This window comes from Sander lucioperca, chromosome 15 (genome assembly GCF_008315115.2).
Source record: "Sander lucioperca isolate FBNREF2018 chromosome 15, SLUC_FBN_1.2, whole genome shotgun sequence".
Classification (NCBI taxonomy): domain Eukaryota; kingdom Metazoa; phylum Chordata; class Actinopteri; order Perciformes; family Percidae; genus Sander; species Sander lucioperca.
In genome coordinates, this window is record NC_050187.1 from 13,080,785 (window position 1) to 13,106,859 (window position 26,075).

At 40.8% G+C, this 26,075-nt stretch overlaps 1 protein-coding gene across 1 annotated transcript in view; it reads left to right on the forward strand.

Moving 5' to 3' along the window:
* wdr11 (WD repeat domain 11) overlaps positions 1 to 26,075 on the forward strand; it is a 58,280-nt gene that overhangs the window by 26,514 nt on the left and 5,691 nt on the right. Inside the window, exons 11-23 of the mRNA XM_031284114.2 lie at positions 3,914 to 3,998; positions 6,849 to 6,955; positions 11,726 to 11,801; positions 13,390 to 13,498; positions 14,379 to 14,500; positions 15,025 to 15,172; positions 16,663 to 16,769; positions 17,047 to 17,161; positions 18,453 to 18,624; positions 18,861 to 18,969; positions 21,333 to 21,395; positions 22,714 to 22,779; positions 24,275 to 24,464. Of these exons, the coding sequence (XP_031139974.1) occupies positions 3,914 to 3,998; positions 6,849 to 6,955; positions 11,726 to 11,801; positions 13,390 to 13,498; positions 14,379 to 14,500; positions 15,025 to 15,172; positions 16,663 to 16,769; positions 17,047 to 17,161; positions 18,453 to 18,624; positions 18,861 to 18,969; positions 21,333 to 21,395; positions 22,714 to 22,779; positions 24,275 to 24,464 (1,469 nt within the window). The remainder of the gene's footprint in view (positions 1 to 3,913; positions 3,999 to 6,848; positions 6,956 to 11,725; positions 11,802 to 13,389; positions 13,499 to 14,378; positions 14,501 to 15,024; positions 15,173 to 16,662; positions 16,770 to 17,046; positions 17,162 to 18,452; positions 18,625 to 18,860; positions 18,970 to 21,332; positions 21,396 to 22,713; positions 22,780 to 24,274; positions 24,465 to 26,075) is intronic.

Here is a 26,075-nt window from a genome sequence, read left to right on the forward strand (position 1 = left end):
ACGTTTTGCAAGTAAACTCTTATTTTCTCTTGTGTTCTGAATGAAAAAATAAAGTTTAAATAGGAAAAGTATTAAGGCAAATTTCACATTTGTGTTTTTTTACTGTTGATTTATTTAACTTTTTCCACTGTTTTTTAAGTTCAATAATTGCAACATCTTTCCAGAAGTCAGTGAGTAATCGTGTTAAATTATCGTGATTTCAATATTGACCGAAATAATCGTGATTATGTTTATTTTCCATAATCGAGCAGCCCTACATGGAAGCTACTGAAGTCAGACTTTACAGTTTCATTTGTAAGTTGATGTGCAGTGGAAGCCAGTGAATTCATGAGCAGATGATAACGAGGATGATGAGAAACAGAGCCACATTTTTAATTATTTTTTTTTGTGGAGCTGCTACTTCTGTATGGAGGTGTGTGTGGATGTGAAATCGGAGCCAGGAGCGGTGGGATTGTGAAGTGAGGGACTCCTGCCAGCGCAGAATTGTGACAAATGTCGATCCAGAGTGACGTAAGAATTCAGACCTGTATCTGATTTAGGACCACTTATAGAAGTTGCCCAAATCAGAATTGAAAAGATCACCATCCATCCATCTTCGTCCGCTTATCCGGGGTCGGGTCGCGGGGGCAGCAGCTCCAGCAGGGGACCCCAAACTTCCCCATTTTCTAAAATGTGGTCATTGGTACAGCAAATAAGCTACCATTGGGCAAAAAATGTCTCACTTATTTTTAGTGCGTTATTACCGGCGTTAACGCAAACCCATTTTAACGGCGTAAATTTTTTTAGCGTGAGATTAACGTTCTTTTTGGCATAGCAAACTTTGTAGTTTTTTTCACATGCTGTTGCAACAACTAGTAATGTTAGAGAAACTACAACACCACACCGGATCTAGCTAGACCGGAAACAAAACAACAGGCACACCGCACACACTTGTTTGGGCTTGCGAGCCGACCAAAGAGTAGTAGGCGTTACGTTTTGAGTGGATGGCGAGCGTGAGACGCCGAAATGGATGCCAATAAGATTCTGAATGGAAAGTTTACTTTTAAAAAGTTGCCAAATGGTTCCATTGACAAGACCAAAGTGATCTGTGTGTTTTGTCGTTGTGAACTGAGCTATCATCGCAGCACGTCCAGTCTGAAATACCACTTGATGGCCAAGCACACAGCTGATGCCAATTCTCTGCCCCCTCGTCAAAGCCAGGCGACAATGGATGACTTCAGACAGAAGCGCATTTGCACAAAGCAAGCCGATCCACTTTTCCATGTTGATAAGAGCATTAAAATGAGAAAAAATAATTGGACAAAAAGAAATCTAGGGACATTTAGGATAGTTAAAAATGTGCGATTAATTGCGAGTTAACTATGACATAATGCGATTAATCGCGATTAAATATTTTAATTGTTTGACAGCACTACTTCTTTTTCCAAATACCAAAAAAAAGAAAATAGTAATATGGTAAACACATTGGCAAACATGAGCTGTTCTGGTCTGTTCAGTGTAAGTTAAAAGATCACGTTCCATGTGATATGTGCTGTTCACACTGATGTGTAAAAACCCAAATCTAATTCACATTTGAGCAAAAAAATGTAGATTGCATCTTTTTGAGTGGTCTGTCTAAAGACACCTGAATTTGGATTTTGATTCTTACGTCCTATGTTGTGAGTAAAGAGGCCATTTTTTATTTGCTGTCATATTTAAAGTATTTGTCCCAGAGTCAAGTGTTTTCAACAATTTTCATTTCTCCCCAAACCATATGGAGGGGCAGCAACTTTTTGATCATCTTGATTAAAGTAAACAAACGTTGGCTCTGAGGCATATCAGTGACAGGAGTATGCATGTTTAACTCCATCCTCTCACTTCCTGTTTGCCTGACTCCCTGCTGAAACATCCTACAGTCCCACACTGCTGTACATTCCATCTATCAGCTGCACAGGGAGCAGGACGGCAAGACACACGCACACCCAAATGCCTATGCGGCACTGCCTATCACCACCTCCAGATGTTGTGTTAGCATGTAGTCGTCTCGCTGAAGCCCAGTGCAGACTGAGCAGTCCTTTGCAGAGGGACTGGGCACATCAGCCAAGCTCCATCACACTCAGGATAATTATACAAGTAAATGTGCTCCTGCACACCATGCCGATGTTCCCCACAAACATAAAAAATAACACACACCCCCACCCCACCCCCCACACACACTTTCCAAGCATCATGAGTATGAACTTTTAATTTGCTTTCACTTCTGCTGCAGTTGTTTGTTTTTTCCCAATGCTCCAGAATTGAGTAATTATTTTAATTGCTGCGTCTTTCAGCTTCCTTGCCTAGGTTATAACCTCAATTGTTTTGTGCGTGTTACAACTACTTGATTTCCCCACTAATGTAAAATTAGCCCATTGCATTCTATAAAACCATGAAAAAGCTGTTAAAATATATATAATCGCCAATACAAATCAGTGCACAATACTCATAGTACAAATAAACATTAAATAATTAGCTGTAAAAAGCAAAATGCACTCTTAAAGCCCAGAGCGAAAATGTAACATCACTTGTTTAAATCCGCAGAAGATGCAAATGTACTCAAAATCATCACTACCAGGATACTCTTGAGCAAAGCACAAGATTAATTTGTTTCAACTCTGAATTTGAACCAGGCCGTCACTGAGAACTTTCCCTACATCTACATTCATGCTAAAGAAGTTTTAAGGCCAGGCAAGGCAATTTTATTTATATAGCACATTTCAGCAACAGTGCAATTCAAAGTGCTTTACATAAAACATTAAAACGCAGTTAGAAATGAAAACAAAATTAAAAACACATAGAATACAGGAATACATTTCACAGTGCAGTACAATGAATTAAAAAAACGCAACGTCAAAAAGATAGGTCTTCAGCCTTGATTTAAAAGAGCTGAGAGTTGTTGCGGACCTACAGTTATCTGGAAGTTTGTTCCAGATATGTGGAGCATAAAATCTGAACGTTGCTTCCCCCTTTTTGGTTCTGATTCTGGGGACAGCAAGCAGACCTGTCCCAGATGATCTGAGAGGTCTGGGTGGTTCATAGTTTACAAGCAGATCCGAAATGTATTTTGGCCCTAAACCGTTTAGTGATTTATAAACCAGCAGAAGTACTTTGAAATCAATTCTTTGAGGCACAGGAAGCCAGTGTAAAGACTTCAGAACTGGAGTGATGTGATCCACTTTATTGGTCTTAGTGAGGACTTGAGCAGCGGCGTTTTGAATCAGCTGGAGCTGTCTAATAGATTTTTTAGGGAGACCTGTAAAGACACCGATACAGTAGTCAAGTCTACTGAAGATAAAAGCATGGACAAGTTTTTCCAAATCCTGTTGACACATAAGTCCTTTAACCCTTGATATATTTTTAAGGTGATAATAGTAGATTTAAGTAGATTTTGAGTTCATATTAACTTGGTATATAGGTATAGTTAGACACTTTTACCTGATTGGTAAACATCAAAAAGAACTTTTAAGTAGAATTTGGTGTGATTTTCTCTGTTACAGTATGAAGAAATGTGGAAACAATGTCACTTAGTCAAAGCTCCTCAGAGTTTGTGATCAGAGGGTAAAATGCCACCTGCAGTATCTAATCAGGTGCAGTTTGGGGAGGGATGGAACTGTTGTGCTATTTCCCCAGCAGCAGATGAAACAGTGCAATGTTCCCAGGCTATGAGCTGAGTGACACAGGGTTTAATGTGCCGCGTCAATCCACACCTACTGTACTGCAGTGACAGGGAACACACAGGGGTGTCACACTGACGCACACTGATATTGTCTCTCTGATCCTGCCGGAGGGTAGATGCTACTACGATAAGTAATGTTATGCCTTGTGACCTCTCATCTTTCTGTGTCTGTCTCACATTTCTCATGCACCGCTCTTTGTCTCTGTTTCTTCTTCTCAGGCACCAGTAATGGGTCTGTACTGGTCTATAACCTGACCAGTGGTCTTCTCCACAAAGATCTCAGTGTCCACTCTTGTGAAGTCAGGTAAGATTCTTGTTTCTGTGGATTAAATGTACAAACAGAACATTTCCAGGGTCAGTGGTTTCGTTCCCATTGGTGAACGAGACTATGCACATCAGATGAAATATCAGTAAAATGAACCCCAGTGGCCAGTCAGTCAGCTCGAGGTGGATTGATTTTGTGTTGATTGCTCATTAGAATTTGCAGAGGCAATTGGCAAATACATAATTTGAGTGCCTTTTCAGCTATTGTGTTTCTTAGCTTGCTTAATGGGGGTTTCATCTGAACCTCGGCTGTGTATGGTCGTCCTGACTCGAAGAAATTAAGACGACAACCACGAGCAAAATGGAAAGAATCCAGACATAGAGATAGTGGTTAAATATATAGTGTATATGCTCTAGATTTTTACATGGTATGCATACTGTACAAAGTAACTAAAGTTAAAAATATCACAATCATGATTTTAGTGCAGACTTCAAGATGGTAGTAACATTGCTATTATATGCAAATCAACTCATGAAGGCCACATGTAATAATGCTTCATGTTGCTAAGTGACAATATAGTTACCTATGATTTACAGTGGTGAAGGATAACAGAAAGATCCTGGCACCACAGACTATGTTATCAAGCCAGAGCGTATTTCTTTTTAAAAACTACACAGTCTCAAAGGAGCTGACAAAAATACTGCAGAGCTGCCTTGATATGTTTATCCCAACAAGTAACTGAATGGTCAGTTTGTTTCCTGAAGTGTGTGTGAATGCACTTGAAAAAATGGGGCCAGCTTTGCATACCGTGCAAATCAATTAATCACAACAACCCAATAAATGGCATTAAATACCTATGTTTTACTCTGTATATGTGCGCGTTTGTGTTTATTTTGGGTAGAGAGAAGGAGATGGTGCGTTAAATTAGTGCAATATCTAATATAATGTTGCATATCTACCCAAAGCTGCTGATGTAACACTTAGACACAGTAAGGGACGAAAAGAAGTGTTCCAGTTAACTGTAACAAATAGAAAAAAGGACTTGTTACTGAGCGTAACAGAACTTTTAGAACTTGTTTAACAATCTCAGTTCATATTAACTCTATACAACTTTCTCACAGTAGACATTTTGACTTGTCTAATAACATTAATGTAGGCCTCTGGTATTGTGAATGCTGGCTCACTGGAACACCTAAGCAGAACAGCACCATCATAAATGTAATTAGTTACACCTTAACCCTTTTCCTGCTGTGATGAGTCAGAATGTCTGCGGGGAGAAAGGTCTGTTGATTTCTGGGTGAAGCGCATGCTGCATATAAATATCATTTTCCACTCACTTGGAATAAATTACTTTTTTTAATGGTGGAAATCGAGCCAAATGTTCAGGCTTCTCCCATAATGTTCCTTTCACCTCTGGCCAATTCATAATTTCCGTAGCTAATGAATTAACCCGTCAGTCATGCATCAAAGTACATGGTATGCCATGGGCTGAGCAACATATCAATATTATATTGATATCGTGATATGAGACTAGATATTGTCTTAGATTTTGGATATCGTGATATGGCATAAGTGTTCTTTTTCTGGTTTTAAAGGCTGCATTACAGTAGTGATGCCATTTTCTGAACTTACCAGACTGTTCTAGTTGTTCTATTATATGCCTCTACCCACTCTACCAGTCATTTCTGATTATTTATCAAAAATCCCAGCGTGTAAGTAACATTTTGTTAAAGCACCAATTGTCAACCCTACAATATCGTCACAATATCGACATTGAGGTATTTGGTCAAGAATATTGTGATATTTGATTTTCTCCATATCGCCCAGCCCTATGGTATGCAGTCTCATATGTCTATATATGTGCTCAAAAATGAATTAAAAAGACACTAGTTTATTTAATTTGTTTTTTGTCTTCTACAATTATCGATTCATTTGGTTTCAGAGCTGTATAATTGGTTACACATTACTCATACAGTAGCACTTACTTAACATCACATATTAAGCTGATTTAGCATTCAAAATTAAAATCAACTAACAGGCTTTTCATTCTAATTAGGACAACAGCTCAATTGTAGCAATGTGCTCGATATAAATCAAGCTTTGTTTCAGTGTGGTTTTGTTATACATTAAACCCTTTTGTCCTGCTGTGCTTCTGCACAATGTATTAGTTAATTATAGTCGGGCCACACCAAAAAGCGGCAAAATCAGAACGCTGCACCGCCCTTTGAGTGACCCACAATGCAACAGCCAAACATCAACAAAGAGCAGGCCGAGCTTCATTAGTTAGTATTCTCTAATGAGCAGCAAAACTATTTTACCAGGATTAATTAAGCACGAGATTGAATCAATTAGTGCTGTTAAGAGATTGATTGGGAGCAAACACCATCCGTTCAAGCAAAGCCAGGCTCTCCTTAATGAGAGAAGTTTGTATCCACAAATGCAAAACTCCAACGAACTTTAATGAGCTATGCAACACAAGCATCAATTTCTTGAAATTTCTGTAGCTCCAGGAGCCCAGCAGCCCTTGCTCTAGCACAGCCATGCCAAACGACGCCCTGCTCCCTAGCATCTCATTTACATTTAGTGGGGAAATCGACTAATTAATCATGTGGCTATTTACCATCTCATTACCGTAGAGTTGGTGCTCCTTTAGCTGGCCCACTTCTCAAATATATTCATATCTCCCACTAGCTGGCTTGATTTGCTCTACATTTCTTACACCTTCACAGTGGATTTTGTAGACGTTTTAGGTGTGTCATTTACCTCACTGCTTGCTTGGATGTAGTGGAGGAATATTTGACAGCTACACTGCAACTATTAGACAGCAATATTATTCATTTAAATAAAAGCCTGTGTGTTTGTGTGTGTGTGTGTGTTTGTTTTCTGCAGGGGGATTGAATGGGTGAGTCTTACCAGTTTCCTATCTTTTGCCACTTCTGCTCCCAACAACATGGGCCTGGTGCGAAATGAACTGCAGCATGTCAACCTGCCTACTGGTAAGAGGCGTACACACACACACACACACACACACACACACACACACATTATCACCTGTACCTAAGGCTTCCAACTCACACTTTTATTTTGTTCTCGAGGTTTCTGCAGCCTCAACAAAGAAAATAGACACTTCAGTCTCTCACTCTGAGACTCTCTTTTTATTGTCTTTCTGTGTCTATGTGGTTCTCTAAGAGACTCTTCTTGTTCTCCTTTAGGGGATACTTACACACTCCTCCAAATTAGGTCCAAACTAAACAGTGTTAGGGATTAGGGACTTCTAAGGGATGCCTAGCTCTGAAAATGAGATCCTATCATGGGTTCCTGCAGCGCGGCAGGTCTATAGAATCACTGCACTGCACCAGCAGAACTGGAAAAGTAACTTAAGGGTGAAGTATTGATAAATTAGTTTATATATATGATAATTAATATGCAATCTTGGATACAAATAATTGATGTGCACTTTTATAATTTTCACACTTTTGGCTCTAGAAATTAGCTTGGGCACACTAAATAATATGGGCACTATAATGGTTGGGTCACAGAGCCTTTATCCCTGATTCATTAAAAACAAAGGGCGAGGGTAAGTCACTTCTTTAATGAGTCTCTCTAAAGCACCAGAGTCGTCAAAGTTACCAGCCCACGACATTAGCTTTGGTTACAGGCTCACACACTTTTCCAACACACACATACTTCAAATAAGTTGAAGTGACTAAGATCCTCCAAGGTGTCCTTGATTGCTGGTAGTGCACACAGACTGTGGGGATCTCAGTGTCATGTCTCACATCCCTGATGCACACACACTTCTGTGTGTTTGCCTCTTCACAGCAATACGCTTTGCTGTCTTACTAAGAGCTAGATGGAAAAGATCAATATCAATTTAATCTGTGCACGTTCAGGACAGAGATACAATAGGTCTGGGACGTGTTTAGCCTAGCATAGCACCAAGATGACAAGGAACGCAAGGGGAAATAGCTCGCTAAGCTCCATCAAAACTGAAAAATACACCTTTCAATAACTCTCAAGATATCTTATTTACAGGTTACAACTCATTCTACATGTAGAGAGAAAAGATTTTTTTTTTTTTAAATCACTTGTGCAGTATAGTTTGTCAGTCTACTAACTTGAGTTGCAGATATGTTCTCACAGTATGTTACATACAATGGGCCCTATCTTGCACCCGGCGCAGCTCAAAGCCCGACGCAAGTGTCTTTGCTAGTTTAAGACCAACGCAGTTGTCAATTTCCCATCCAGCGCCTACATCGTTTAAATAGCAAATGCACCTGCGCCCATCTTTGTGCCCATGGGCGTGCTGGTCTCACAGGGAGGTGTGTTCAGGTGCATTCTTGGCGTATTGCTATCTTGAGGCAGCGGGAAGTGATCGCGCCATTGACCAACACAAACCTGGACTAAGGTCAATAGCGCAGCATTTCATTGTTATTTTAACAGCAAATTAGTAAAATGCGCCTAGGCTCATGCACAGCGCGCGCACACTATGCTTGTTACACACACACAGGGAAGCGCAGCAGCACACAAACATGCAAAAGATTACAAATAACAATATTACGGTGCAATAATAATATCATATAATAATATCATAATAGCAATGCGCCAAGGTCCAAACGCGCCTGGCTTTCAAAGGGAATGGGAGATGACACTGATTGGTTTATTGCATGTTACACCCAAAACACACCTATGAATAAATGAAGACACTAAGTACAACCCTTTTCAACCATGCGCCCGGCGCACTGACCCTTTTCTTCGCCGTCAAACTAGCAAAAGTGGATTTGGACACGCCCTAAACGCACCTGCGCCATGCGCTTAGATCGTTAAAAAAGGGCCCATTGTATTAATGTTAGATGTTACAATGACAAGTATACCATGCAGCATTTAAATTACTACTGCACCTGGACAGCCTGGTCCAGCTTTGTTGACTCCAGGCACATTTGCTCAATTTTGTTACTGTTACTTGAGCTTATGTTCGTTATTGTTATTTATTTAGCGAAAGTGAGCATATTGTTTTGCATAAACAAGTACTCAAAACTGTACAAAAGAGATTCCGTACTTCACCTGTAAAACTAATCCACTAAGACGGACACCTTGGGCCCTTTACAGCTGGAGCATTTTCTGATAAGATTTGAGACTCTAGGATGGAAAATCATCTTCCTCGCTCATCTTTCTCAAATATGGCGATACCTGGTCCCTGCAGCAAATGATAGCAGCTGCTTTAAAAAGGATATATTCTTAATCTATAAAAAGATTTTCTGTTCGCTGCAATAACCGGGGGAAGTTGGTGTTGGAGATGTGGTAGTGAACTCAGTTTTCACTGCCTCACACACAGTATAAATATGTTGGATGTGTACAGATAATAATCATGTATTATAATTACATTATTTATACATGCATGATCATGGCCGGATCATGGTGTTATCAGCTCAGCAGAGGTGGGACAAAGTCATTGTTATGCAAGTCACAAGTAAGTCTCAAGTCTTTGCCCTCGAGTCCCGAGTCAAGTCGAGTCAAAGATGAGGCAAGTCCCGAGTCGAGTCACAAGTCAAAGCCAACAAGTCTCAAGTCGAGTCCAAAGTCCTACCATTTTCGTTTCGAGTCATTTCAAGTCATTTCAGTTTCAGTGTATGCAATATTAAGAATATTTTCACTGCTTCAAAAGTCATAAGAAAGCCCTTTCTCTCAAGAAACTGAAGTCATATGCTTTATAGCAGTGGTTTTCAAAGTGGGGACGGGGACCCCTGGGTGCTGCGAGGGGGTGCTAGGGGGGCCATGGCAAGTTGGCATGAAAAGTATAGCAAAACAAAATAATTGAATAAATTAAATAACTAAAGTAAACCAAATTAAACCAAAAATAAGCTAAACAATATTCCCATTAGTTAAGAACTGCACTATAATAATCTATTGCATCTCTGAACATTACTACTGTAATCGTTATTATTTTATTTTATTACATGGCTTGGTTGAATTCCAATGTAGAATGCGGTCTGTTATTTCTTGATAACAGACCGTTGCCATGAAAAACAGAGCGTTGCTATGGACGCAGTTCGGTTTAGCGGAAGCAATACAATCGCTTTTAAATCAATAAACTCCTTTTTAAATCAATATTTTGTGTCAAAGTAATGATTTATTTGATAGGTAGTCATGTAATAAGCGGGATAATGTATAGCGAGGCGGTAGTTATAGCGAATACAACCCCTGATATGAAAAGGGAAGGCTAATGGTGGATCTACTGTGACTGTGTTATGGTAACGTTACTTTAAAACGGACGTTGACATGATGTTGGCGAGGTTTTCCATCTGAGTGTGCTACACTCATGTACCTCATATAATCAGGGTTCAAAAATCCCTATTTTTGTAAGCATGAACCAGCAAGGGAGACGTGCGTTTACTGTGTCGTTGAGACAGTAAATATGCAGCAGCTAGTATGTTACGGTACATACATCCGATAAGGTGCTTAGCATTCATTCAAAACTTACCTTTCTTTGTGCAACTTCAGGTGTCGAACAAAGTTGGACGTTGTGGCAGCTCCGTCTGTAATCTTCGACCCGCATGTTTTGCAAATTGCAACTCTTTTTTTGTCGACTACCTCGTAATTGTTATAACCAAACGAAACTATCTTCGGTATCATTTTGCCAACTGGCGCGTTGTTGCTTGTGCTTCATTGGCTGTCTTGCAATGTGCCTGCTTAGATGCTGTCGAATCAAAACAACGTGGGACTACAGTGATTGGATGTCGTGCAGGCAGCGCGCGTGCTCTCTGCATGCATACAGGTGGTGCACATTTTTTTCACAGATGCAGATAAACTGAGAGCGGCGCGGCCGTGTGAACATTTTCTTCCCCAGTTTTCATGGGAAGTAGCAAGTCTTCTCGAGTCAAAAGTCCAAGTGAAGTCACGAGTCATTGATGTTAAAGTCCAAGTCGAGTTGCAAGTCTTTGTACATTTTGTTGAGTCGAGTCTGAAGTCATCAAATTCATGACTCGAGTCTGACTCGAGTCCAAGTCACATGACTCGAGTCCACACCTCTGCAGCTCAGCACTTTGAGATGTCTTTCCAGTAATCATCCACAGTAGTGGAAGAGCAGGGAGTTCTGGCGGTTCGTGAAAACGCACACCCTCGTCCCTTTGCATACTGCAGATGAAGAAAATGTGACCCCATTTGCGTGTTTATTGCTGTATTCAGGACGTCGTGTGTGTTTTTGTGAAGGCACATTTGACACGTGATAGGAGCCTGATGATTTGGAGAGTGAGATAATTGACACTCTGTTGAAACAAAAGAGGAAATGATGAAGAAGGGCTGTATAGTCTCTAGTGCACCACAGGTCTCCTAAGTTTTCTCAACACCATATGCTTAGCTATTTCATCCCCTCTGGTACACACACCAACTGCCGTCTTAACAAAACTGTTGGAGGTCGTTCCCCCCCCCATCCCAAACCACCACACCAGCACTTCCCCAAATGTGATAGGATACACCTGAAGGGTATTGCTGTTTCATTAAAGGGGCACCTTGATGCTCTGCATAATGTCTGCCCTTGGGTGGAAAGTTTGCAAATGACTAGCAGGGATAAGAGCAGGTGGCAGTTGGCTCTTCCTGCTCCAGCGACATTGAAACCAGGACGCAACCAGCACTAAAGTGAAATGAGATCAATCAGTCTCTTCACAGGTGTAAGTAGAGATACCAGTGTCTTGTGCCTTCCATCATCTCCTCCTCTCCCTCACACGCTCACTTTCTCTCTCTCTCTCTCTGTTTGTTGTGTTTTCCAGGCAGATGCTTTGCATTCAGAGGCGAGCGAGGAAACGATGAGCCACCCATTGAGATGATTAAAGTGTCTCATCTCAAGTGAGTCGCCTGCTCTCCCCACAACCAACAAAACCAAATACCAACAACATCACAGTTTTTAATGCTTTTACCTGAGAGACACACACACGCACTTAAACACAAACTGTACATTTACATATAAACAATTTACACCCACACACTATCTCACATGTCTGTCTTTCTATCTCCTTCTGTCTCTGAACATACTGTATAATTCCTTATTTTTAAGGGTGGATTGCTCTCACTTGCCTTTTATCGAGGTGTTGTGATAACCAGACTTAAATTTGAACACAGGTCTGCAGGAATTCATGTTGTGCAGTGTTTTGGATCGTACATTTTTCATTCAAGCATTCATCATTGCTGCATCTTTTTTACTGCCATATTCAGAAAAAAAACATAGGCCGGAGGGGTTGTCCAGTAGTGACAGGGAGAGAGAGGGTAACATACTTTCATACACTGTGGCTCACTGAGGAGCTGCCTAGCGTTGCAGTTTCTCCTCTACAGCAGCTGAAGGTTAGGATGTTTGCTCTTGAGCAAACTGCATGGTAGCTTTTTAAGAAGGGGGAGCTTGTTACTTGGTCAGATTTGAGATCACTAGTCTGAATATTTAATTCATATTTGCAAGAAAATGCTTGTTCCCGCTGCTCATTTATTTCTTGCTGTAAGCAGCTGTGATCCTACAGTATGGTTTAAGAGTTAAACACAAAGCGGGGGCGGTTTTGAAAACTCATCCTTGTTGCATTTAGCTTCTTTGAGTACTTGCTTGAGAGCATTCATCAATCTAAAACTTCATTGCACAATATAAAAAACAAAACACACTTTCTGAAACATATAAACTTGAATTCATGATGTCAATTTTATTACTGCTATTCTGACACGTTGCTAATTAAGGCTGCACGATATGAGGAAAATATTATTTTGACTGATATTGTGATTGCGATATGATTAATGATATTGGAGAGAATGATAATTTTGTATCATTCCTCTCATTTTAATTGAAAAATATCAAAATAAAAAAATGTTGTGCCCCCCTGTGATTTGGATATTTCATTAGTCCATATTAACCTTTTTTATTTATTCAGGGAAGGTTCACTGAGAGGCAGCCTCTCTTTGCAGGAACTCCCTGATTACATTCACACAGTTACACACATACACACACGGAAGCTGCCCGGTACAACCGCAGTCTGATCTGCTGGCCACTGAGCAGCTCCACTGGAGCGGTTGGAGGTTAAGGGTCTTGCTCAAGGGCACCTCAGTGGTGGTAATGAGGGAGGGACAAGCGCTGCTCTTTTACTTTTCCCACCCAGATTTTATCCTGTCGGTCTGGGGATTGAACCTATGACTGCCCGGTCATAAGCTTGCGTCTCTAACCTTTAGGCCACCACTGCCCTATTGCGGTTTCGATAAAATTGCAATTAATTGTGCAGCCCTATTGCTAATTAGGTGGCAGACTCAGCATTCCATGTTAAGATCAAGTCCAAGTCACACATCAACCAGACTGTGAGACCCTTTTTGAAAACAACCACCACAAGAAATCTTATAGTGGGGTCACGGGTGAGCAGTGTATGTTTTGCGATTGAATGTGTGTGTATGTGATGTCCATCCTCAGACAGTACCTGGTTGTGGTGTTCAGAGACAAACCCCTGGAGCTGTGGGACACCAGGACGGGGACGCTTCTCCGGGAGATGGCGAAGAACTTCCCCACTGTTACTGCATTGGTACTAACAAATCTATACACTAATAAAAACACGGCCTTTACCGATCCTTAATTCTGAGATGCTCGTCAAACACAAGGAAAAAAACCCACAACAATTACTTCTGAGATGCTCCTGAAACACAAGGAAAAAACCACAATTACTGTAGAAACTAAAATATAACAGTAATGACATGTTAAGGTATGCTCAATTTTTTTTATAAATACAACATAACGCACATACATACATACATAGAAACATACATGCATACATAAATATACAACATCTTTATTTTCATGCTCAATTAAATTCACAGCTGCATATCTGAACATCTCCAGTTTAAATATTTACTGTCACAAAACACACAGTTGGTGCTGTAGGAACACCTATTGTTGACTCTTCCCTATGTTGATAGTCTCCTATGCTGTTTGACTCCTTTCTCTTCTTGTGTTTGTGTGGGCCATTTAAAAGATTAGTCTGAAAATTTTCCCCAAGCTCAGCAAAGAACGGTGGCTTGATTAGGCCAGAGAGATGCTCATAAAAGAAGAGTTATGCTGGACAAACTTTACAGTGGGGCTGTAAAATCTTCCATAGCGCAAATAAAAAACGCCAGTAACCTTAATAATACATGCTGGCCTCCCCCAGCCCCATATTGCTGTCTAATTTCCATATTGATTACAATTTTTATGTCAAACAGACTGCAGCCACAGTGCTACAGCAGTTAGACAGTACCACTTTCATGTATGTGAGCATCTACCGTACGTGCAAATCCTCTTCCTTGTCTCTGTATGTGCTTTTTGCACTGTAATGGTTTGCTGTTATGCCAGCAAATGTGTTTGTGTCTGGGTCTTTGTCTGGGTTTGTTGCAGTAACTGCAGCCCTATGTGTTTGTGTGTATCAACAGGAGTGGTCCCCGTCCCACAACCTGAAGAGTCTGAAGAAGAAGCAGATGGCAGCGAGGGAGGCCATAGCTCGGCAGACGGTGTCAGACGCCGAGCAGACTAGCGTTGAATCCTCAGTCATCAGGTCAGCGTTATAAAGCTTCAGAAATGTGTTCTTGGGAGCCTTCTGTCAAGATTGAAAGGCTAAAGGCAGAGTTAAAGCTGCTATGTGAGGAATTTAAATCAGAAGACACTGTGGCAGACAGAAATGTGTGCCACTAACAATTGGAATGTTTTTTAATTAAGCAGTTAATCATTCCAATTTAAAAGCTCTTTATTCACCCCTTATCATGTTTAATTGATTGATTATCTGATTGCAAAAGTCAACAAATCTAGTACTACTCTCCATCCACAGAAACTAGTTCTTTATCACATCACATAATGTTCAAGTGAAGCTGACTCATATGTGGATGTATTTATTTTTTAATTAAATCATCATTTATACTTTTTCAAATTACTTGAGCTTCTCTACATCTTTCAATCTTCCTGGCCTAGAAGATCGTGGTAATGCCTTGCCAATGTCAGCTGCAGAATGCCAAGACATCCATGTCCAGCCAAAATACATCCCACTGAAAGAGTGCAAAAACCTGACATATTTCTCCACTACAGTCTCCTACAGGATGCGGAGAGCAAGTCAGAGACCAGCCAGGCCATCTCAGCCAGGGAGCATTTTGTATTCACCGACACTGACGGGCAGGTCTACCACATCACCGTAGAGGGCAACACAGTCAAAGACGGCGCACGAATTCCACCTGATGTGAGTCCAGACAAAAAGTGTTCAACCTAATGTGCTACAGCTTTTACAGCTTTATGTTTTTGCCAGATTAAACCCTTTTTTTTTTGCTTGAGAACAATTGAATGTGTGTGACAGTTTGCCCCATAATGTTTTGCACGAGCAAAATGGCCCCGCTGGTAAACAGGAACAAACTATTACTGATCACAGGATTTCTTTTCACCTGGATGACTACAGGATGCAGCGGTAATATCATAGCGGCAGGAGGTTTTGATGACTTTACAAGTCGATGTGTCACCACTAACAAAGAGCCCTTTGGTTGTTGATTAAAGAAATGTGTTTGGTTGCCCAAGCATCTATTTTCCCCAGAAAAGCTATTGTTTGAGAAGTCTTTTAGAAGTCTTTTAGTCTTTTAGACTTTGTCTTCAGGATCTTTCATAGACTCATTATCTAGTTGTGACTTGTAATGCTGTCAAGCTGAATCATGCTATCGAGTAGATAGCCCCTTCTGTTGTTTGTTGTTGATTGCCAACATCTTTTGTCAATAAACACAGCACAATTTCATACCTTGTCATCACGAACACTTCCCCATTTCTTTTCATTCGAGATTGCATTCATTTTTACTCCATACAGTATTTCTAAAGGAAAGCCACCATAGTATATCAAATTCTCAAGTTGATTACTGAGCAGCAGATGAGATTGTTAGACAGCCTGTGTTTTACCCGCTCACTGCATCTATTCACACCACACAGGCAGACGCTGGAGGTTTACCTGGGGATTTTTAAAGCCTTATTTGTGTGACTGCTACGGATTCATTGCTCAAAGACTTGCATACCCCAAAGGTTTTACAGTCCTTTCAGGATGGTAGAAGATCTTCATATCTCTGTCAGGAAACTGACGGAAACTCTCCTAAAAAGTTTTAGTCCTATCTTGCACTGCATACACACTGAAGGTGAGCTTCACATCAGCACACTGTCTTGTGGCACAGCCTCACTTAAACTCAGATGTTGTGCATGTTTACCACTCGCCCACAGAGTAGGATGTTTTTATAGTAGAGGGAAAAGGCGTTTTTTATGCTGTTGGGCTTGCACTTTTTAACGACCCGTTGGTCGGCCGTATTAAAGAGGAGACATGTTAACATCATAACATCATTGTTTTTATGTCTATCCTCTAATTATGTGGAGGATGATCATGGACTTGTGATGATGTTTAAAGATTGACACAGGTTATCTCTGTACTTGAAGGATAAAAACAAAGTAAGCTAATAGATTGTAACATTTTTACTCTATAATTTTGCGTCTGTAAATAATAGAAATAATCCACACAGTGACGATGCTTAAATCAAGCCCTGCTGTTAAAAGTGGTCATTACATGTTTAGGTTTACTTAACTAGCGGTTTTCAGTGCAAGAATGAATTGGGAAAATCTTTGAGCAGGGGTCAAATGTGTAGCTGTCCTTCCTTATTTTTCCTTTCGCTCCTCTCACTGACTGTGTGCGTTCCTCCTGTGTTGCAGGGCAGTATGGGCAGCATCGCCTGCATTGCCTGGAAAGGCGACACCCTGGTGCTCGGGGACGTTGACGGCAATCTCAACTTCTGGGACCTCAAAGCTCGTTTGTCCCGGTAAAAGCTAAACTCTTAACATTTTATGCAAGTTTTAAGCCACTTACTACACTGTGCCTACAGTACATTACATTACTACCTACAATTCTCCAAGGCATTTATCTGTGCTTTGTTTTTATATTTTCCTTTCATTTTGATACAAAAAATAAACCTGCTAAGAATGTTCATGCATTGTATATTCTAATTGTTCTTACTTTTTTTTTTTAAACCAACGGGAAAGAAATGTGTGTTGGCTAGGAAGGAAAAAAACACTAAGCAATGCTGCTGATGCTTTCAGGGGAATACCAACACATCGTGGCTGGGTGAAGAAGATCCGCTTCGCCCCGGGGAAGGGCAACCAAAAGCTGCTGGTCATGTACACAGATGGAGCCGAGGTCTGGGACACCAAAGAGGTGAGGCTCTACACACACCAGCCTTTGGCAGTTGCCGGTGACATGCCATTGTGACAAAATTGATTGGTTCGTTATACTGTAACACATTATAAACTCCCAGCATGCATCACCTGACTGCACTTCATAAACTTGTATGAAAATACAAAATCTGCAGCACTCTGCAAGTTCATGGCAGTGGTTTACATTTTAACAGATTTACTGTGGCAGAATGAATGGGTTTGCATAGCACTGTAGTCACTGAAGCACTACAATATTGTGGTGGGTATATTTAACTAATGTCCTCTCTCAAACTAACGCTGTGGTAATAGTATATCCGCTGTAATTGTCCTGTTGTAATAAAGAATCATTACAGTGCGCTGCACACATAAGCAAGCCCTAAAAGCTGTCACTGACATGTATAAGCTCAACCATAGCAGGATGGATGATCCTGATTACTGTAAGCGACATGCATCCTCGCTTCCACTTTAACTTTGTTTACCGAAGTCATCAACATCATCATCCAGAAAGTCCTCTCTCTGCACAGTCTTCATTTCACCTTGTCTTGCACTCCCCTTTATCATTTGATCTAATGTCACTGACTGGACTTATTTTGTGTATCTGTATCCAAGCCACAATATTTGTTAGCTTACCCAGCAGCAATGAGTTAAAAATTGAAAAGCAGATTGATGTGGACACCGATAGGTGCTTTGGTGCGTTAGGCAGCGTGAGGTGGAGGGAGAGGGTCCCACTGGAGCTCTATTGTCTGGGTGGAGGGATGGGTTTTCATGAGGGGAGCTAAGATAAGACACAGTTTTCAGTCCCCAGTCATAAAAGCCAGACAACAGATGGATCATGCTGCAGAGGGAAACGAGCAACAGCTACAGGGTTGGAAAAAGAGGGAGGAGCAGGAGAGAATGAGGGAGGAGATGAAGAGCAGGAGATATCTCTGAAATGCTTCAGTGCTCTGCTGACAGCTGGGTTACACTGACTCCCATATAGCCCTGGGAAAAGCCAGAGAGAGAGGGGTTTTGTAGAACACCTTCCGAAAAGCCTGTTTGTCCACTGAGTCTTCCATTCTGTCATGCTATACGCCACATAAATTAGTTTACAACTGCATCCATCCTCTGTTTTTTTCGATCCAACAGGCTTTTGTTGATACAAAAATCATCTCGTATTGTGTCTTTCTCCCTTTGAATTTTGCAGAGAAATAGCTAGGTTTCCCACCATCTCCCCTGAGTTGTTGCAGATGCTTTAAAAGAAGCTTTTAGGTGCCAGTTTGAGATAAACTACCTTGGCCCTTCTCCTCTTGCAGGTCCAAATGGTGAGCAGCATGCGGATCGGGCGCAACGTGAACTACCGCATCCTAGACATCGACTGGTGCACGTCAGACAAGGTTGTGCTGGCCTCTGACGACGGCTGTGTCCGAGTGCTGGAAATGGCAATGAAGTCCGCCAGCTACCGCATGGATGAACAAGACCTGACTGGTGAGCCAGGGGAACGAGAGAGTGTGAATGGAATGAAAGACAAATTGCACGTAGAGGTTTAAGGAGGGAAATTGATTGGATCAAGGCCCAATGCTTAAGAAATGACATGCTTTTTAAATATCTATCCAATTACACATTGCAGTACATAATGGCAGCTGATGTAATACTACTCGTGGTGGCATTAACAGCCATGGCCTAATATTGTGTTCTATCTGATCTGTGGGGAATATGTTCAGATCCAGTGTGGTGTCCTTACCTGCTGGTGCCCCGAGCGGCCCTCACTCTCAAGGCTTTCCTCCTGCTGCAGCCCTGGTCAGGAACCTTCACCATGGACATCACCCAAGTGTAAGTCTCAACTCTGAGTAAGTCACCATGAATGTGTCCACTCTAAAATCATCCCCTCTTATCATGTCACGAGTGTTACTAGAGTCAATTTCTAGGTTTTTTCAACTTCACCTGACCTGCATGTCTTCAGACTGTGAGATGAGCCCAAGAACTCCGAGAAAAAAAACGTGGAGAATATGCAACACCACGCTGAAAGGACTGGAGTCGAAATTCAAGTCATGACCCAATTAAAATCTTTTATAAACAGCACTGCGTAAGCAAACTTTTTTTTACTGCTCAAGATGCCCTGAGCCAGTCTTCAAAATCAATATCAGTGCTGACCAATGCATTTTTTATTATTTGTAAAAAGCTACGTAAAGTCTGATCCAATTCTGATCCTCAGTTTATTGTAGTGAATTGTAGTTGCGTACACCAGCTGAAAAATAAATAGCAAAGCTGTTGCGAGCAAGTACGCAGAGCAGCACATTCATAGGGGCCACTAGTGTCATTTATTGATATCCACAAATCATGTGTCAGTGATTGGACACAGCAGCTTTGGGTTAAACTGCATTCGAGTATGCAACAACAAACTACAGACTAACCTCCTCTCACCACATACAGTATGTCATTCACACAATAAAATGAGCATGACGATTGGTATATAAAGAGGTTTTTAGCTGCCAATTATTAAAGATTTTAATGTAGACCTATTTTCATGCTGATTAGTCTCAGTTTCACTACAAAGATGAATCACTTGAAATGGGATCTTGGTCAAAACATGATAGTACCATCCTTATTTAAAGCTTTAGCACGTATTTTTTTTATATTAATGACATCCGTTACATGAAAAGCCATTGCCAAATGAGTTGCTACAAAGCTAATCAAGACTATCAGCTCCACACAACTCTCTCTGTATTTCTAATGCTACGTTTACACGTGGCCGGCTATTTTCATAAACGGACATTTCAACCTCTCCGTTTAAAAAAATATCATTGTGCACAGCTGTCAGTTTTCAGAAAAGTGTTTGTTTACATGTACCTGTGTATGCCAAACCTGTAGGTGGCAGTGTAACGAGAAGCTCGAGCCCACGTTAGCCAATCAGAATCCCGAAAATAGCAACAACAGCAACAAATCACTTCCTCTTTCTCTCTCTCGGCTGCCTAACCCAAGGGGGTAAGCGATCGTCCACGAAGCATAGCTCCTATGGAGCCATTTTGTTGCTATCAAGCCATCACCCGCCGTTAGCGTCCCATTGACTGCCATTCATTTTGGCGCCACTTTGACAGTGAATAACTTTACATCTGAAGTGTTTAAAGACTCTGTTTGTCCATTGTTTATTTCTAAAGAAACACGTCAATGTATAAAAGGCTCCATTACCTTGTATCTCATGTTATGGCTCCGTAGCAGACGTTTTTGTAAAAATAGGCTAACGATTGTGTCATAACCACGCGACTTACTGTCACATAGTAGACAAATTACCGCACAGGCAGGAGAAGTCACAGGCAGTTTGGACTTACATTAGCTGTTTAAGTTTAATAAATAATGTTAACTAGCATTTTAGTTAGCAATAATTAGCCTGTGCCTATGTTATCTCCTTACATATACCTACGCTCTCCATCTCTGCAAGATTGGGAATGATTGAGATTTCTCTTCTCGACTCAGAATCGAGTGAAGATAATTACCTCTTCTGAAGAGTCCATTATGTTTTTTTTATCCTCCGTGTCCTCCTTGGCTACTAGCAACTGTGTGGGGGAGGGGGGGAGGGTGCCTGTATCATGTGGACGCGCCGACAGTTTTGTTGTCATTGCTTACATTAGTTGTGAGCAGGACTAAAGGTCTCAGGTAATTGTGTTAAGTAATATATGAAATAGAAACTTATTTGTAAGTTACATGATTTGAAAGACTGTATTCTCCTATACCATCACACCATCTGCCAACCAGCCAAGCATTTAGTTTATTACCTTTATAAAAAAAATTAACCAATTCACCAGAGTAAGCCACTAATCTTTGTCACATGGGAGCCAATAAAGGCTGCCCTTAGAGAGGAGTTTTATTTTAGTTTTTTCAGACGGCTACATCTCTGTTTTACTATAGCCTGATGTAATTATGCCCCATTTAACTGAGCCCTCAGTGCAACATTGCTTTCTGTCATTAAACACACACAGTTGCCTGATCATAAGAGGCAGCTATATTAGCAGCACTCGCAGGGTGCTACCTGACCTCAGCATAAATGTTAGAATCAAATCATCTGTTATTGCACGACACCATAGATGGACTTTTCTTAACAAGCAGGTTTCTTGGCTTCCCATGTAATATCAGGTCAGGTTTTATTTTAGGGAGATGTGAGAGGAGACACTTGACTGAGTTTGATCCCTCTGTTTCAGAGACTACAATGAGAAAGACGAGATAAAAGGCCTGATCCAGGAGCAGCTCAACTCCTTGTCTAAGTGAGTTATTACACCTTCTGTTTTGTGATTAACAGTTATTACACTTTTTAATGGTGATGGTTACATTGATTGATGATTTTGTTTTTTTATATTGATTTTCTTTATTTTCCATGTCACGCACACAAAGTGCCTAACCCTCATGGGTTTACAAGACAGCAAAAGTACAGTTGCAGTGGTCAAACATTTCATTTCATTACAAAAGTAAAGTTATTTTACAGCTCGGTCTTAAACTAAACATTCTGCCTTCTCTCCCAAGCTTAGCTAATAAAAAAAGGTTCCTTTCCTGAAGCACAGCTCAAGTTTTTCATAGTTATTCACTCAAAAGTAATCAACATAACTGAATGTCATTTAACTTAAAAAAGTACATCCCTTATGTCCTCATAGACAGGAAAGTTAAACAAAAAATGAACCTCAATTTCAGCTAGCTCGCACAACAAACAAAGTCTGTCCTCACCTGCCGCTCTCTAGTGCTAACGGTAATGTTACTGAGCGTTATTGCACACAAAGGGATCTTTGTCTTTTGTTAAAATTATACTTCACATAAATTTCCACACTGTAGCTATTCTCTTTGAGACAATACGTTCATCATTTTTGTTTATACTATATATCAACAGACCAATGTTCTTTATACATGAGAAACATTTTGCTTGGGAAATGTCCCAATTAAATATCCTTTTAGTGAGTCTCTGATTTGCATTTGACGTTTATGTCAAATGCAACGTTTTATGGTTGGAGATTCCCATCCCATATCTCCACTAATGGTCAAAAGTGAAGTAAATTTATGGATTCCCAAAAAAGATTGAATAGCTCCATAAGGCACAGTGTTAAAACTTGTATGTTCACTAAAACCCCAAACACCAGAAGCATAGTCAGACACAGGACACACACACAAATTATAGAGTTGTATAATATAAGTATGTTCCGATCCCAGTGCTCTACCCTCTGACTGAGCTAGAACACTGACAGCTTCTCGTCCAGTGTCAAGCCAAGATATATATAGTGATCAGGATATGACAGCACTATTGAACCAAAGCTAACAACTGAACTTCCCTCCACTGATGATTTTTATACACTGTAGCTCAAAATAAAATATTTATATTAGTGCCATGACGCAAATGGCAACAATAAGACGTGTATGTCTCTGTGTGTATGAGGCCCAGGGTCCTTTGTGTTTAAACAGCAGGCCCAAAGAGCATGTCGTCTGTGGGATGACCGATAAGAGGAATCTCCTGTAACAGCCGTGCTGGGCCTGTTGTGTTTGAGAAGTGTAATTGGCTCTCGCTGTGTTCTGATTGTCTGTCTCTGATTGGCTCCCCAGCGATATGAAGAGTGTGCTGCAGGACCCGGAGCTCAGCCTGCTGCAGCGCTGCCTCCTGGTCTCACGGTGAGTTACAACTCAGCATTCTCAGAGTTACTGCTGTTGGTTGTCTGCACTGATTGTACTCTGTGTACATGGGGGTTTACTGGTACCCCAGCCTGATTATGTTCAGGGTCCAAAATTAGCACCATCTACTAGCCAAATGCTGGTAAAATATTAAAGTGGCTGGTAGATTTGCTTCACTCACCAGCCAAAAAACAATGGTAATCTATTGAGTGGCTGGTCAAATTTGAACATTCACTAGCCATTTGGCTGGTGGACAAAAAAGTGAATTTTGGACCCTAATTATGTTGTTAACATTCAGACAGTGCACCTAGGTCAAAGACTCATGAAGTACTGAGTCACTGAGTTTGAACAGATGTATAGTTTCTATAAGCAGTAAAGTAATAAATAGCAGACAAACAGCTGCTATCCTGGAAGTGGGATGACACTCTTTCAGGATGCAAACACCTTTTTCCTCTATCATAATAATGTAACTGTAAGCACAAAACACTTGTTAAACTAGTCTTTGACTCCATGTCTTTGCTTCTGCTAATGTCTTCCTGACTGTTTGTATGAATGTTAAGTTTAGACAGCAGAGTGGTTCTATTTGTAATGATCTTAAGCGGAACTGGGTTTGTCATCAAGCTACTACTGATTGACTGGGATATAATTAAACCGAGCAAGACATAATTAAATGGATCAGAAGTGATAACCCTGCAGAAATCTGTACATAATGGTATACTTCAATATCATCATTTAAGTTTTTATACCTGTTATTTTTGGAATATCAGTATAAAATTGTAACATTTACTTATTTATTTATTTTACGTTTTACTTCATTCAGAATATGTAATGTAATTGGGAAAGATAAACAAGATGATGCAATATTACGAGGCATTCGTTTTTTAAAACTGTCAAATGATCTGCCTAAATAACAGGATACATTTTTGCTGTAACTGTACAAGCTGTGATTCTATATTTCCACCAAAAAACACGACTTGAGAGCTGGTGTCAGCATCTCTGATCTCATCTCTGCTCCAGTTCTCATTTCCCTCGAGCATCTGCCAAATCTAACAGCCAGTCTGAGTGGAAATGCAATATCTCCCCCTCTTTTGTTTCCTGTTATTAAAGCAATGATTTACCTAGGAAGACCCTTTTGGTACGCCGAATACTATGACAGTGCTCACCACGAGGGCTCATGATGTCTCTCCATCCGGCACATTTGCCAAGTTTTCATGCCATTGTTAATGTGGCAAGGTAACCTAGCAACAACTGTGGGCCTGTGCAGATATGTTTTAAGGAGGCTGAGGGAAGTAAAGGGAAGAAAAGACAGAAGGATGTAGAGGGGGTGGAGGGGAGCTGAAAGAGCGAGGCGTGGGCGGGAAGATACAGGAACTATGGTCATTAGTGAGAAAACTACTAGAAGAACCAGGTTCAGACTGCAGAACTTGACTAACTTCTCCAAAAAGAACAGTATCCACTCTGGGCCCAGCTGATGCGTTGTTGTGGTAAATCGCAGGTTGTTCGGGGATGAGTCGGACCTTCACTTCTGGACAGTGGCGTCCCACTACCTCCAGTCGTTTGCCCAGGCTCGTCAGCTAGGTGTGTCCACTGCAGAGGGTCAGGCCAAAAGTGAAGGAACCCAGACGTCGCCTCCGAACCACCTGGACATCTGCCACGACGTTCTGTGTGAGAGCTCTTACTTCCAGGTTAGTGAAACAACAAACGAAGATAAAGTGTTTGCTTATTTGTGTTGCCTTTTCTGTCTTTAATACACCAAGACAATGGAGACAAATGCCCTGAAGTCAGCATTTCAAAATTCCCGTGGGGGTCATGCAGAGACAATTACTATCCTCAATTCAAGACCACGCTCAAACAAACCCACACAAGGCTGTCCCTTGTCATCCACAGTGTCAACAACATCGCCCTGGTCACACAGTACATCTATTATCAATGACATTGTGTTTCCTCTGTTGTCTCACTAAGCCTTTAAGGGAAGCATCTGACATCTTTAAGCCTTTGAGGTCAAACCTATTTTTCACTTAGCCCTCACTACATTTAATTCCCCCAACATTTCCTCCAATGATTCTAGCCCACGCCGGGACACGCTCAATTAAAAGCTCAATTGGATCAATGCGTCTTGCTGATGGCTCTTATAAACAATACCTTGAATCTCCTGTTTTTTTTCCAACTTAAATTGTCGCCTCAAGGGTGTTAGAAAAAGTTGCTTCAGAAGATGCCCATTAATTGGTCCTCCTCTGCTGTGTCTCCCCACATCACTCTCCTGGTCAACATGGCAGCCACAGCCCATTTGAAAATAGACATCCACCTTTTATGTTGCCATAGTGAATGCAAATGTTTTTTGTGAAAGGTGAATTCTTTTGTTTTTGAAGTTGTAATGAACCCAAGCATGTTTTTTATGTCCAGGTTGCAGAAAAAACTGTTGGTAGCACTTAAAAAGTTGGCACACGGTGCAAGTAAAGAGAGTTCTTTGGTAGGTTTTTTTCCACCACAAGGCTACATCAATATACCCAAGGAAGCAGAGGAGAGGAAAGGTGTAGCTTTTCTGATGAAAGACAATTAGCCAGTTAAGAAAAATGTCAAGTATCTTTTAGCTAGCATTAAGGATAGAAGTAGCAGAATGTAGATGGCCTTCTAATTTCCTTAAGTAGATGTCCTATTGAAAAAATGTTTTAATGGATTATGTACTATGTTGTTGTGAAAGTTCTACTCCCAGTTAATGAGGGGACACGCAGTGATCACATAGTTAAGACTTTCAAAGTGCTACCCTGACAGTCTGCAGCTACATTTGAATCCTGTAGTCATAAAACAGCATCAGTGGTAGCAGTCTGACTGTAATTACTAATATCCAAGCCCACGGCTGTGACTCACAGAAGGATTCATCATAATAAAGTGCAGCAAAAGTAAAGCTACTCTGTCGGATATAGATACACACACAGACACGCAACAAATTTTCTTCTATGCTGTTATCTTTCCTCTTATTGTGTAACCCACCCCTCAAAATCTCATTTAAAACTCATACTTAGAATATACTGTATCTATTGCTGTTTTCATTTTCATGCCTATCATTTGCTCACTCCAAAAAATAAATCTGGTCTCCCATCAGGGAGCATGTAATGAAATAATGAGAGAAAAAAGGCACCAATAGTGAGTGTGGTAGGCGGTGGCACCAGAAACGCTGTGAAAACTCCTGAATATTTTAAAGACTTTATAATTACACTCTCCATCTCTGCGATCTGTATTTCTATAATTGTCCTCCATATCTCTTTTGCTCATCATTACTCTACTTACTAATGTCC